This window comes from Ovis aries, chromosome 3, assembly GCF_016772045.2.
Source record: "Ovis aries strain OAR_USU_Benz2616 breed Rambouillet chromosome 3, ARS-UI_Ramb_v3.0, whole genome shotgun sequence".
In the NCBI taxonomy this organism is placed as follows: domain Eukaryota; kingdom Metazoa; phylum Chordata; class Mammalia; order Artiodactyla; family Bovidae; genus Ovis; species Ovis aries.
The window spans coordinates 127569163-127583146 of record NC_056056.1 but is presented as its reverse complement, the minus strand read 5'-3'; the positions used below and the strand labels follow the sequence as shown (position 1 = coordinate 127583146).

General features: G+C 37.4%; 1 protein-coding gene across 2 annotated transcripts in view; it reads left to right on the top strand.

The window, feature by feature from the left end:
* Positions 1–13984, top strand: part of DCN (decorin) — a 35172-nt gene that overhangs the window by 3479 nt on the left and 17709 nt on the right. For both annotated transcript variants that reach the window (XM_012159321.5, NM_001009218.1), the window contains 2 exon segments: positions 494–740; positions 12607–12719. In XM_012159321.5, coding sequence (XP_012014711.1) covers positions 527–740; positions 12607–12719 — 327 coding nt within the window. In that variant the 5' untranslated portion in view covers positions 494–526.

Below are 13984 nucleotides of genomic sequence, written 5' to 3'. Positions count from 1 at the left end.
GAAATATTCGAGGCTGAGACTAATTGAAAGCTCTTGTTCAGGGAGTGATGAGAAGGGTCTGGACTGGGATAAATAAAGTGGGATGGAGAAGTCAGATTGGCTTCCAGAGATATTTCTGAGCAGGAATTGGAGAACTCTCATGTGTACAGACAAAACTTGTTTAACTGTGGCATGGCTTGTGTTGAGTGAGCATTGAAAATTCCAATGTGATTTATCATCGCAACAGTTTTGCAGGTTGACTATATAATCTGTGGTCTTAATTCAGACCCCAAATTCAACGAAGCGATTCAAATACTATTTAAATTTTTCTTCATAAGTAAACAGTGCAAGTTCATCTCTACTGAACCTTATTACCTTCCAATATATTTCTAATGTTCTGCTCCTAACAGTATATAAAATATTACTTTTTAGTGCTTTTTTTCTATGTGCACTCCACTGACATAACACATACATTAGGCAAGGCTATTCTTCTAAACCTTCCGCTATTTCCCAGGTTCCTCGGTTGTGAAAATAGACGAGAGAAATCATGAAGGCAACTATCATCTTCCTCTTGGTTGCACAAGTTTCCTGGGCTGGACCGTTTCAACAGAAAGGCTTATTTGACTTTATGCTGGAAGATGAGGCTTCTGGGATAGGCCCGGAAGAGCGCTTTCATGAGGTTCCTGAATTAGAGCCTATGGGCCCAGTCTGCCCCTTCCGTTGCCAGTGCCATCTGCGAGTTGTCCAGTGTTCTGATCTGGGTGAGTGGCATGCCGGCTCTCTACCTACCTTGTCTGCTTTATTCATGGGAATGGCTTCCCTGGGAGTGCAGCATTTTCAGTTTTAATTTCTGCAATTCCAAATGTGAGAGACAGTGCCACCTAATGAGGAGTTAGGGAAGCAGAGTAGGAGGGAAAGAAGTAACTTTGAAGTTAGGGGACTTGATTCTTTTCTTTAAGTCAGTGAAGCATCACTCTGCAGTCTTGGACAAATCACTAAAAAAATTTTTTTCTAAGCTTCATGGCTCCCCTTATGTAAAATAAAATTTTGAACAAATAATATATTGTGTTCTATGATTCCAAGGTGATAGATTATTTGAAGTCTGTGATTTGCTCCCATGAAATCTTAGATATTAAGAAAACCTGGGTGATCGCTCTACTCTTGGCTTAGCCCAGATAGCAGGGTTTGAACAAAACTGTAAGTATGCAGTGTTATCAAAAGCAAAACCAGTAAACTTTTAGAACAAAAATTTATCTTTCAAGTACCAAAATACTCTCATAATCCCTGGGTCTTAGTTTTGTCTCTGCCTTTGGAATTTTGTAATCTAGCTGTTTATATTCTTTAGAAAGTTTCAAAGAAAATCTTTATAACTAAGTCATGGTATAAATATTCGATATGATCATGAAGCCTATATCTTTAGCCTAACACTGCAAATGCATTTTGATTTATTATCTTTCAAGAAAAATTTGGCCTGGGAATTCCAAGAACCATATACTCAGAAGATAAATCTCCAGAAAGCTTGGAGCCCCAGCAGATGAGCCAAAGGGGAATGAATTTAGCTTACATGGCAGCTGATTCACATTTCTCTTTTCTTTTCGTTCATTTTCTTACTGGAAAGAAAAAAAGAAGGAAAAAACCTCACAGAATGATTCTGCCATGGAGCATTTTCTTATAGAATAAACCCCGTAGCTTTGTAGAGTACTTATTTTAGAAATCCTATACTTATTCAGAATATGCTTTCTAGCGGTATTTTGCAGGAAAATTTGCCACTAACTCCTAGAGCTGGAATAAACACATACAGGAACCCAGGAAAAATGAAGCATGTTAAATAGTAACAGCTGCTGAAATGCAAACACTTTGAGCTAGATTCTTCGATGCTAACATGAACTGTATAGCCATTTAAACCCAAATAAAAAATGTAAAGGGAGATTGTTAAAAGGCTACAGGATAATACCATTAGATTAATTAATTATTCTTTCATTCAGCAGATATTTTGAGATCTTATAATGGGTCAGATCTGTTCTGGGCCCTGCGGAAAAAGCAATGAGGAAGACAGATATGGTCCCAGTTCTTGTGGGTCTGTTATTCTACTGGTGATGATTTTCCTGTTTTTGAATTGTATATTCGAGACAAAGGGGATTAGATAGATTACTACCAAATTCTACAGAAACTTTTATAGCATCTAGAGATTATCTCCATAACTGGTTTAGAGAAGATATCTAAAGAGAATAAGCATGTGATGGATATACTAGTAGTAAAATTTTTCAAATGTTGCAAAAATGGCTGGGTTCCTAAGAAGTGTGACGAAAATGGAATCTCACTTTGCCTGAGCACAAGTTTAAAAGGATCCATAATCCCCATGGACTGTAGCCTACCAGGCTCCTCTGTCCATGGGATTTTCCAAGCAATAGTACTGGAGTGGATTGCCATTTCCTTCTCCAGGGGATCTTCCCTATCCAGGGATCGAACCCAGGTCTCCCTCATTGTAGACAGATGCTTTACCATCTGAGCCACCAGGGAATTCCTACATATATTATCAACAATAGAGTTGATATTTTTAAGGAAGATGAGTCCAGTCACTTCACTCAAGTTTTATTTTTTTCCATATAGTTTTACTTTGCTTTCTTGATAAATAACTCATAAAGCTTGACTCTGATGAAAGCATTGGGACAGTTTATTAATTGTCTATCATGAATATTTCCCAAGCCTATGGTTCAAAACTAAACAGAAAAATGTAACCTTGGGAAACATCAAGTCATTGATGTGGCTGTTTCGTGATACAGTTTCTTGGTTGTCCTTGAGATTGTTTTGTTTATTTTGTGTTGTTTTCAAATGAGAAAGTTTTCCGAGTTATCTTTTTCTCTAAGATCTCAGAGAGTACAGTATTCCTTTGGGCTTAATGATCTTTTTACAGAAGAAGTAGCTGAGATTGAAATAATGATTCATTTTGGGGAGCCATGTTTGAAGAGGAGCCCTGAGTTCGAGTGAGCAATGAATGGTCTCATACAAGTTACTTTTATTATTTTTTTTTTATTTCACAGATGAGTAGTTAAATACATATTCAAAAAATTGGTATTTCTAAAACAGAAAATACATTTTTAAAAAAAGAAAAGCAATCCACTTGCCTTTAAAGAAAACTCTGTATTCACATTTTCAACAAAAACATAGCCTCTGCTCCCTTTATGATCATGGTAAGCTGTTCAGAGTCTTAACATTTTCATCTGCAAAGAAATCACAGTCCTAAAGATCCTATTATCTGTGTGAAGTACCTGGCCCATAGTAGAGGTTCAATAGGTTTTTGCTGTGTGATGATTATATGGAGTAAAAATGAAAGAAGCATAGGAAAAAGCAGAGAAGTGGACAATCTCATTAATAGTAAAAGCAAGCATGCTAAGTCACTTCAGTAGTGTTCAACTCTTTGCAACCCTATGGACTATAGACTGCCAGGCTCGTCTGTCCATGGGATTCTCCAGGCAAGAATACTTGGAGTGGGTCACCATGCCCTCCTCCAGGGGATCTTCCTGACCCAGGGATCTTGCATTGTCTGGTGGGTTCTTTACCACTAGCACCACCTGAGTGAGTGAGTGAAGTCGCTCAGTTGTGTCCGACTCTTTGTGACCCCGTGGACTATAGCCCACCAGGCTTCTCCATCCATGGGATTCTCTAGGCAAGATTACTGGAGTGGATTGCCATTTCCTTCTCCAGGGGATCTTCCCAACCCAGGGATTGAACCCAGGTCTCTTGCATTGCAGGCAGACGCTTTAACCTCTGAGCCACCAGGGAAGATAGCGGGAAGCCTAAAATAAAGGCAATGCAGTTTATTTTTTTAAATTCTCTAGTGAGCTGAACATGAAGCTTGAATTATTATCATTTGTTGTTCTTCAGTTGGTAAGCAAAGAAAAAATGCAGTGCACTTTGGGATAAGAAATGTGAATGCTTATCATATAAACAATTAATGTTTTCTTAAGGATCATTTTTACCAGAGCTTTTAATGAACAGGGAGGAGCTTCAGTGTTGAAGGATAATAGTGCTTTGTCATCCTATTGTCCAAACAGTGTTTAATGTAAGCAAACATTTCTTATTAAAATGTCTGATTATTTTGCCGTAAGAAGTATTTCTGACAAAGTTAAACAACATGTCTTTAAACAGTTCTTTCAAAGCTGAGATGTAAAAACTGTGAAGTTAAAAATGAATTATCAGCCCATGGGAAGCTTGAAGTGTTCAAGAAGACTTGTTGACTATTTTAGTTCCTAGTTGCAACTTATCTGAATAGTATCATATGTTTTTCTAGGGCATGGGGACTTGAAAAAGTAAACATATATTTTAGCCTAAGAAAGTTATGAATTCTCCATTGATAGTAACCAAATTATTTGACTGAGCTTGTATTTAACTTGTAATTTGAACCATAATTTTATGAGACACATATATTCTTTTCATTATCTATCCTCTTAAGGCATAAAAATACACTCATAATTATAGCATTTATAAAAATATCAATATGAAAATAAATGTAGGGTTAGCAAATTCAGAAACCTATGGATTTCCTTAAAATAATAAACCCACAATGTAACTCATTCTTGTCAGATCTTTTGAAAAGATGCTTTATTTTACATACCTAGTACCTTAAGGGAAGACGGTTCCCTTATTTATGTACTCTTTGGCCCAGCCATTCATCTTTGGATCAAGTGTCACCAAGAAGTATTATTTGGTACTTTCATCTTATTTATTAAAGACAGATCAGCCCTAACTGGTGAAATAAGCATAAGTATTGCTTTTTGACTATTCTTCCAAATTAAAGCAATGTTTATTAAAATTTGTATTATAAACAACTTTCAAAAGATTTGAAATATCCTTAAAAACACTTGATCACAGAAAGATCTTGGGTTATGAAGTTCAACATCTCTGGACTCAAGTCCAGCTTTACCATTTATGGTGGTTCAGACAGAAATGAATCTGCCTGCAATATAGGAGACGTGTGTTCGATCCCTGGGTTGGGAAGATCCCCTGGAGAAGGAAATGGCAACCCACTCCAATATTCTTGCCTGGAGAATCCCATGGACAGAGGAGCCTGGTGAGCTACAGTCCATGGGGGTCACAAAGAGTTGGACACGATTGAGTGACTAACATGGAGACTGAGACCTATAACTTTGAAACTTTCAAAGCCTGTCTCCTCACTGGATAAATGGGATATCTCTTACTTCATTAGGTAAGAATAGAAAATATTTATACAAACTGTTTTTCATAGTAAATGTTGTGTCCAGTTTACTACTTAAGTAAGCTAATAACATGAGGCTATTTCTCATCAGTTCAGTTCAGTCGCTCAGTTGTGTCTGACTCTTTGCTACCCATGAATCGTGGCATGCCAGGCCTCCATGTCCATCACCAACTCCCAGAGTTCACTCAAACTCACATCCTTCGAGTTGGTGATACCATCCAGCCATCTCATCCTCTGTCGTCCCTTTCTCCTCCCGCCCCAGTCCCTCCCAGCATCAGAGTCTTTTCCAATAAGTCAGCTCTTCGCATGAGGTGGCCAAAGTATTGGAGTTTCAGCTTTAGCATCATTCCTTCCAAAGAACACCCAGGACTGATCTCCTTTAGGATGGACTGGTTGTATCTCCTTGAGTCTTCTCCAACACCACAGTTCAAAAGCATCAATTCTTTGGTATTCAGCTTTCTTCACAGTCCAAGTCTCACATCCATACATGACCACTGGAAAAACCATAGCCTTGACTAGATGGACCTTTGTTGGCAAAGTAATGTCTCTGCTTTTGAGTATGCCCTCTATGTTGGTCATAAGTTTCCTTCCAAGGAATAAGCATCTTTTAATTTCATGGCTGCATTGTTTTTATTTTTACATGAAATTAAGAAACACTAAGTATATGGCTTGCCAAGCTGGATACACAGTAGCACCTTTTCTTCCCTCCTCTCCCAAAGAAAGCCATATCACATCCAAATATAAATAGGCAAAAATTAGAAAATTGTATAATTATCAAATTAATATAACTATAAAAATAGTAGTCTCCAAAGACTCTTCCTTTGAACTGAATTGGTTTTGTTTAGTAGAGAAAAATAAAGTGTTTGGTTATTTTATAATCATAAATGATTCACAACATATATAGTTAGCCCTCTAAAGAAGAGGCCAGAAGGTGGAACATTTTATTTTTCCAGGCAAAAGCATTATGAATAACTAATGTTCTTAAAATGTACCTCTTGATGCAAATAATATTTTACTTGTCTAAAATCTCAGGAAAATGTACAGCCCTTTAAATTGCATAGTATTCTTCTTTTTAAAATCATTTTGCTTCAGTTAGGAAAATTTTGTCAGAGGTCACCACTTGGGACTTAGATACCACAACATCTGAGGGGAAGCTGTTTTTTGAGAAGCAAATCTTATGTATGAGGTAAATGAACCATTAGACTTCTTCCATGAAATCATCTTGGAAGAATAAATTAGTCCTCTTTGTCAAGGGTCAGAGAGAATGCTGGAGGCTTAGCTGCTTTCATAGTTTATATCTAGCTTCACATCAGCAGGGATGTGGGATGACCCTCATTCAGAGTTTCAGATGCATCGAAAGGATATCTCTACACAGGAGGCTGTGCGTGGAGCATGCCCATTGGCTGCCTAAAGTAGTTTGGATAGGAGTAGAGTATGACAGATCTCAGATGCAGCAAGAGGAATGCTCAGGTATGATCCAGATAACCAAAGCCTCTGACTCAAGGGGTTAAAGAGAAGGAGGAGGAAGAGAAGAGTCAGAGAAGGCCAAAGGAAGCATCTGTCTCCTTGATCTGACTGACAACTAACATATCCCTGGTTTCCTTCTTAGTCCCAGAGGGGAGAAGGAGGCAGCTGTGTTGGATCAAGGCATTTGGTTAGACTGCAGCTGTGATGCATTCTCCTCTGGAAGATCATTCCTGGCTCCAGAGGACAGGATGGGAATAGGTTAGCCAGAATATCAATTTCCTGGATGAAAGAGGAAATGCAGAAGACCCTCTAATCTTAATTTTCTCCTTCAAAAGAGTAGTGAGAAAGTTATGTATTTCTTTGAAAATAGGCACAAAGGAGAATTAACTCAGTTTGCAATCCAGTCTTAATAAAAGGAAGAAGCCCTGTAGCAGCTATACTGTAACACTCAAGATTCAATTAACCCTTGACTTAGTCTGGAGATGGTTTTCAGGCAATTTCTTCAGCTTGTCTACTTCCATGATTTCACTGTAATCTATATTTGCCTTGATGATGACAATAATTCAATTAATTACATTTAATAGATGATGATTATTCATTACCTTTAATCATCTATTTAAATATCTACTTTCTGGGACTTCCCTGGTGGTCCAGTTGTTAAGACTGTGCTTCCAAAGCAGGGGGCAAGAATCCAATCCCTGGTCTGGGAACTAAGATCTCACATGCTACACAGCATGGCACAAAAAATAAAAAAAAAATAAAACCAACCAAACAAAATGTAATTAGATTGTTATATAAAAATAAATCTCGGTTTTCCCTACCAGAAGTAAAGCATGGTGATAATTTATCTTTTGGCCCTCCACTCCAAAAAGTGTCTTATACTTGGTAGGTTCTCAAACATCAGTAAATGCTTGATATGATTAAATTAACATATACATGACTTAGTGCCTGAATGAGTGCTTAATTTTATTTTCTTGACTCTATCAAGCTGGAAACAGGATAGAACATGACTGACTAGAAATTAGGAGTCATGAAACTGTAGTGTATCCTTTCTTATTCTTGTTGAGGATGACTATTGAACCAGGAGTGGGCTTCCCAGGTGGCTCAGGGGGAAAGAATCTGCCCACAATGTGGGAGACCTGAGTTCAATCCCCGGGTCAGGAAGATCCCCTGGGAAAGGGACTGGCAACCCACTCCAGTGTTCTTGCCTGGAGAATTCCCTGGACAGAGGAGCCTGGCAAGCTACAGTGCAAGGAGTTGCAAAGAGTAGAACAGGACTGAGCGACTGACACACACACATAGAACCAGGAGAAGGTTTCCCAGGTGGCCCAGGGGTGGAGCCTGCCTGCCAGTGCAGGAGATGTGAGTTTCATCCCTGGGTCAGGAATATCCCCTGGAGAAGGAAATGGCGACCTGTTCCAGTATTCTTACCTTGAAAAACCTCATGGACAGACGAGCCTGGCAGGATACAGTCCACGGGATCCCAAACAGTTGAACACAACTGAGCATACATACACACACACACACACACACACACACACACACACAGAATCGGGAAGCTCAAACTTTCCTTAAGTTATTTGGAAAGAGAATTAAATTAAAGGGAAGTTTTCGTATTTCTGAATCTGCTGCCATCAGTGTTAAATTGCCATTTTTAAGAGAAGAAGGAAACATGCATGCCTTTAGCAGAAATGTTTTTTGATGGACCTGGGACTCCATTATATTATACTGGTCATGTGTCAAAACCAAGTGTATCACTATTGTCTTGATTATTACATGGGAGACAGAAATATTAAAAAAGTGTTGGAAGTCAATGAGAATAAATCTTGCAGTTTGGACCCCTGCCGCAGGGCAGAAAACAACAAAAAAGGCATGGTATTTTAGGACATCCTGGCCTTTGTCCAACATGATGTTTACCAGATTGCTGAAATTTACTAGCACAACAATACCATTCATCACCGAGACAACTAGAAAAAAAAATACACTTCTTAAAAATATACTTCTTATTTGCATTTATTTCAGAAATGATTTCCTGGTAATGTCTTAAATAGAGTTTTATTTATTTTAATTAATAACCCAATTTTAAAGAAGATAAAGTTTCCTTTATTGAATTTGGAAGAGCAGCTAAATAATTCAGTCTAGCCTTGAAAACAATTGCATTTTAACAGAAGATTTAGAATTCTATTAAAGAATGCTCACTGAAAAATAATTGGATTTAGGAAACCACTTTGTTCCTGTTACTATTCTGAATAAATATTACCTCAAAACTTAGTGACTTAAAAATAATTTTATTTGCTCATAATTTAAGCTACAGAAAATGTGAGCAGGTCTTAGAAGGGTTGCTCTCCCTTGCGGTCTCAGGCATTTGCAGTCAGTTGGCCATGTTTTCCCAGATGGCGCTAGTGGTAAAGAACCCATCTGCCAGTGCACGAGATATAAGAGATGAGGTTCCATCCCTGGGGTGGGAAGATGCCCTGGAGGCGGCATGGCAACCCACTCCAGTATTCTTGCCTGGAGAACCCCATGGACAGAGGAGCCTGGCGGGCTACGGTCCATAGCGTCACACAGTCAGATGTGACTTAGCATGCATGCATGTCGGCTGAGGCCATAACCATGGTGAGGCTGACCCACACTGGGTCAGCTCAAGACAGCTCACTCTAGTGACGGACAGTTGGTGCTGCTGTTGCCTGGGAGCTCAGCTCTTCTGTCATCCGGAGCGTCTTCCGGTGGCCTCACCAGCACAGTGGTCTCAATGTAGACAGACTCAACTTACATGACCCCACACTGTCCCCAGAGCAAGCATGCCGGAAGAATTGGGTAGAAACAGCCTTTTCTGACCTAGTTCCAAAAGCCACACCATGTCACCTTCACCTTTAGTTCTGAGAGACATCATAAGGCCATGCCAAATTTGAAGGGAGAAGAATTTGACTCCATCTTTCAATGGGGTTGGACAAGTGTGTATTGAATAAGAATATGTAGGATCCCGAGTTTTAGAACTAAGACCTGGAGCAGCCAAATAATTACCTTTTTTAAAAAGAAGGTCTATTTTAAATGGAGGCAGGAGCTAGCCTCACAAAGGTGTGTGTGCACATATATATGTGTATCTGATAATTTACATTAAAACTAACCAAATTTCCCTATAGGTTTCTGATTTTGACACAGACTAATAAGATCATCATAGAGTCTACCTGAGCAGCATTTAGGAATCAAAGACTAGCTGATATTTAATGGTCCTTCCCTTTGTGACATTGTAAGAATACGTAGCTAGGATTATTCCCCCTTGATATTCTTCCTGTAATTTCTGAGTGAGCTTAGTTAGCACTCTGATGCCATGTCTAGCCCTTTTCAGGATGTCATTGAGTCTGATGTCAGAACAGTTCTTGTTAGGGATACGAATAGGGATGACAGGAAAAAAATAATATACTGTTGGAAACCAAGAAATAGTCTTTTCATCTGCATTTTGTCACTCCAGTTACATGAGCTTGTTCATGTCACCTAACTTTTTCTAAAATCATCTGAAAAAATGAAATTTTCATACTGCCTTACCTATTTCATTTGATTGCTGTGAGATTAATGAGGTAACATATTTTCATTTTTTATAAATTGTAAAGCTATGTAAATATAAAGTTTTAATAATAGAATATAAATTTGTTAAGTCTCTCAAGTGAATATGAATTTTCTAGCAATTCAGATATTGTAGGGTTATGATTTTAATCATTAAGATGACTCTCTAACAACTAAGCTGGAAAAGCCACAAACCTGATTTTTTTTAATGGTAAATCATCAGGGGAACAATGTATATAATTCACCCCACGTAGTTCTTGTTATTATAAAATTCTAGAATGACAACATAATCAAAATGATCAGCCATCCAGATATATCATTTTTTGTCCACATCTGAAATGAACCTGCACTTTGGCACTGAACAACTGTTAAGGCAACTTTTACACTGAACACTAGAATTCACATTCAACTATGTATAAAAGTAAGCAAAAGTGGAAATTAAGACTTGGACAAAGAAGCCCATGAAATAATAATAAAATGTAGGCAGTAAGTTTTTTCCAAATGAAAGGAAACGTGTCTTTTCTTCGTTAAAGAACATTAATTATCAAAGATTTGGCAGAAGTCTGACACTCCTTAATTGCATGAAATTAGCAAACTGACATTTCTGAAAATGGCAATGATCATGAGTGTATAGTACAATTAAATATCCTCCTACAAGGTAGCTGTTCTGTGGTTTGCTGTTTGTCACTGAAAACACTTCATTTCTGTTATTCCTCTGTGAACTATTTCCGTAGTTAATTCTTAGAATATATTTATGCATGTGCAGAATCACCTGCATTTTGATATTCAAATTTATTACCATAGCTAACCACTGAATTGGAAACTATAGACTTCTTTCCACTATCATTAGATCAGTAATAATGTGAAAATTATTTGGAAAGAAATTAGAAGTTGGTGATTTCAGATACATTTTCTGTAAGTTCCAAGGAAATATGAAGATAGAAATATGGTTACCTTGATAATCTACCTTCATATGCTTATATATAATAAAAATCAAAAAGATATCTTCCCAACCTAGTTATTATATACCCTGTTATAATTTTCCTTTTAATTGAAAACTGTAGATTGAATTCTTTTTTCCATGAGAATTTGGTCGATTTCTATCTTGTGCCTGCCATATCCTCAGGCAGGGCCTACCTAATAAAGTAATGATGTCTAAAAATATTCAATAAGCCTTTATTGAATGAATGAAAGAATGATCTTCAGCACTTCAAGTATCAGGTATGATGAAGAGGTTAAAAACCATTTCTGATTTGTTATACAGTCTTAAAATATTAATATGAAAATGATCATATGAATTTGAGTTAATAAAATATCATCTTATATTAATATGGGACAAAGCCCGTGGAACAAAGTAAGGCAAAAGGCCTCAGTTCAGTTCAGTTCAGTCGCTCAGTCGTGTCCAACTCTTTGCGACCCCATGAATTACAACACGCCAGGCCTCCCGGTCCATCACCAACTCTCAGAGTTCATTCAAACTCACGTCTATCGAGTCGGTGATGCCATCCAGCCATCTCATCCTCTGTAGTTTAATATTATCTCCATTAACATCCATCATGATAATTTATTTTAAATGCTGTACCTTTTGTAGAAAAGCAATTTATCCTTATACATCTAGTGGAATGACTATGAAAATGTTTTTTTAATGCCATAGAACGTTTAGTTTTTCAATGTATTTACATTTATAAACTAAAACCTCAGTTATTTAGATCCAAATTTAAGTCTGAAAGTAATGCTTTGTGTAATACATTTTAGAGAAGTTACAATCACAAATTTTATTCATTTTATTCTGATTGATAGTCATAAAATTGATACTGTTTTGTGAGTTAAAACTGAAAGAACCATTCTCCCAAAAGTTTGAATAAATTTTCAAGTTGTTGACACAACAGCATAGTTACATATTCACATAATTTAAATTTTATATGTAGATCTGTGACAGGGCTAAGTTTATCAAAAGAATATTTGATGATTTGGTTAAAGTTCTCTACTGAAAGCATGTTTATATAGAAAGGTATAGATTTACAAATCACTCCCACTTATCAAAGAAATGACTCTCTAAGAACAGTGAGGTGAAACAGACTGTGTACTGAGACATTTGAACCATACCTGGCAAAATATTAATTTTTATTTTATGTGAAAGAATAATTACATGGGTAAATAGTTTGCTCTGTTTATGATTTTTTCTAATAAATCCTTTGACTTTGTTAGAAAAGGCAAAGCAGATATTTTAAACAACAGTTGATATAATTCCTAGAAGAAGACAAATATGATAGTGGAAAACTATCACTGAAATACTAATGTCTTTGTAAACACATTCTTTGTGACTCTGTGGTCATATGTCCCTTTTTAATGACTGCATGTTGCTTTTCCTCTCCTGCTAGGTCTGGAAAAAGTGCCCAAAGACCTTCCTCCTGATACCGCGCTGCTGGACCTGCAAAACAACAAAATAACTGAGATCAAAGATGGAGACTTTAAAAACCTGAAGAACCTTCATGTAAGAATTGCTATTTTCTTGAGCTATAACAAGATCTGCAAAGTATTTTTGAAAACAAAACGTACATAAGGTCAAGAGTGCTCCATGGTAATAAATAAGCACATAAGTATTTATTAAATTCTCTTTTTAGGGAGTGATGGAGTAAAGCAGGATATTAACCCCTTAAAAATCAGAGCCAATTTTCTCACATATACCCCTATATAGGCTCCCAGGTGGCTCAGATGGTAAAGAATCTGCCTGCCAATGCAGGAGACTTGGGTTTAATCCCTGGGCCAGGAAGATCCCCTGGCCCACTCCAGTATTCTTGCCTGGGAAATCCCATGGACAGAGGAGCCTGGCAAGCTACGTTTCATGGGGTCACAAAGAGTGAAACATGACTGAGAGCAGCAACTCATATATAGCTTTAGTATTGGCTGTCCAAAAGATACATTATATCTTAATCTTCTCACATTTCATCGATAAAAATCTTTCTCTTTCCAATATCTTTCCAGAACGTATTTCAACAGGGGAACAAAATGGACTGATCTTAGTTTATTTCATTGTTCTGTTTCCTTTAGGAGGCTCAAGAGACATGGGTTTGATCCCTAGGTTGGGAAAATCCCCTGGAGGAGGGCATGGCAACCCACTCCAGTATTCTTGCCTGGAGAATCCCATGGACAAAGAAGCCTGGCAGGCTGACTCTGTCCATGGGGTCACAAAGAGTGGAATACAACTGAGGGACTGAGCATGCACAAGCTGAATCCTTATCTGTATCTGTGTGTATTCTGATTTTTCACTTCCCTCTAATCTATTATACCGTAACACAGTCTACCAGTTAGGATTCCAACAGAAAAGGGATGTTATAATCAAAACAGTATCTACTTATCAACCTTCAGACTGCCAAGATAAGAAAAGCAATAAACATTTACCCAGTAGGAGAAAATTTACCAGACTTTCAAAAGGAAGCAAAGAATTTTTCCTTGACATTTTAAGATTGCTTATGAAACAGTTAATAAAAATAATAGCACATAATAAAATATCATCAAATTACTGAAGTAATGTAAGCACATTATGATGTAAGTAGTGAATATTATGGGCACTAATGATGAGAAAAAAAGAGACATGTTCCTACATCAGGTTACCCAGATAGTGTTTTGAGATAATAAGAGACAAAAGGGTCATAGAGGATTAGCAGAATTCTGAAAGGAGAAGAGAGTTTTCTGTGCAAGAGGAAGGAAAGGCAGAAGAAAATGAGCGAGAGACAAGAATAGAAGATGGCTAAAGTG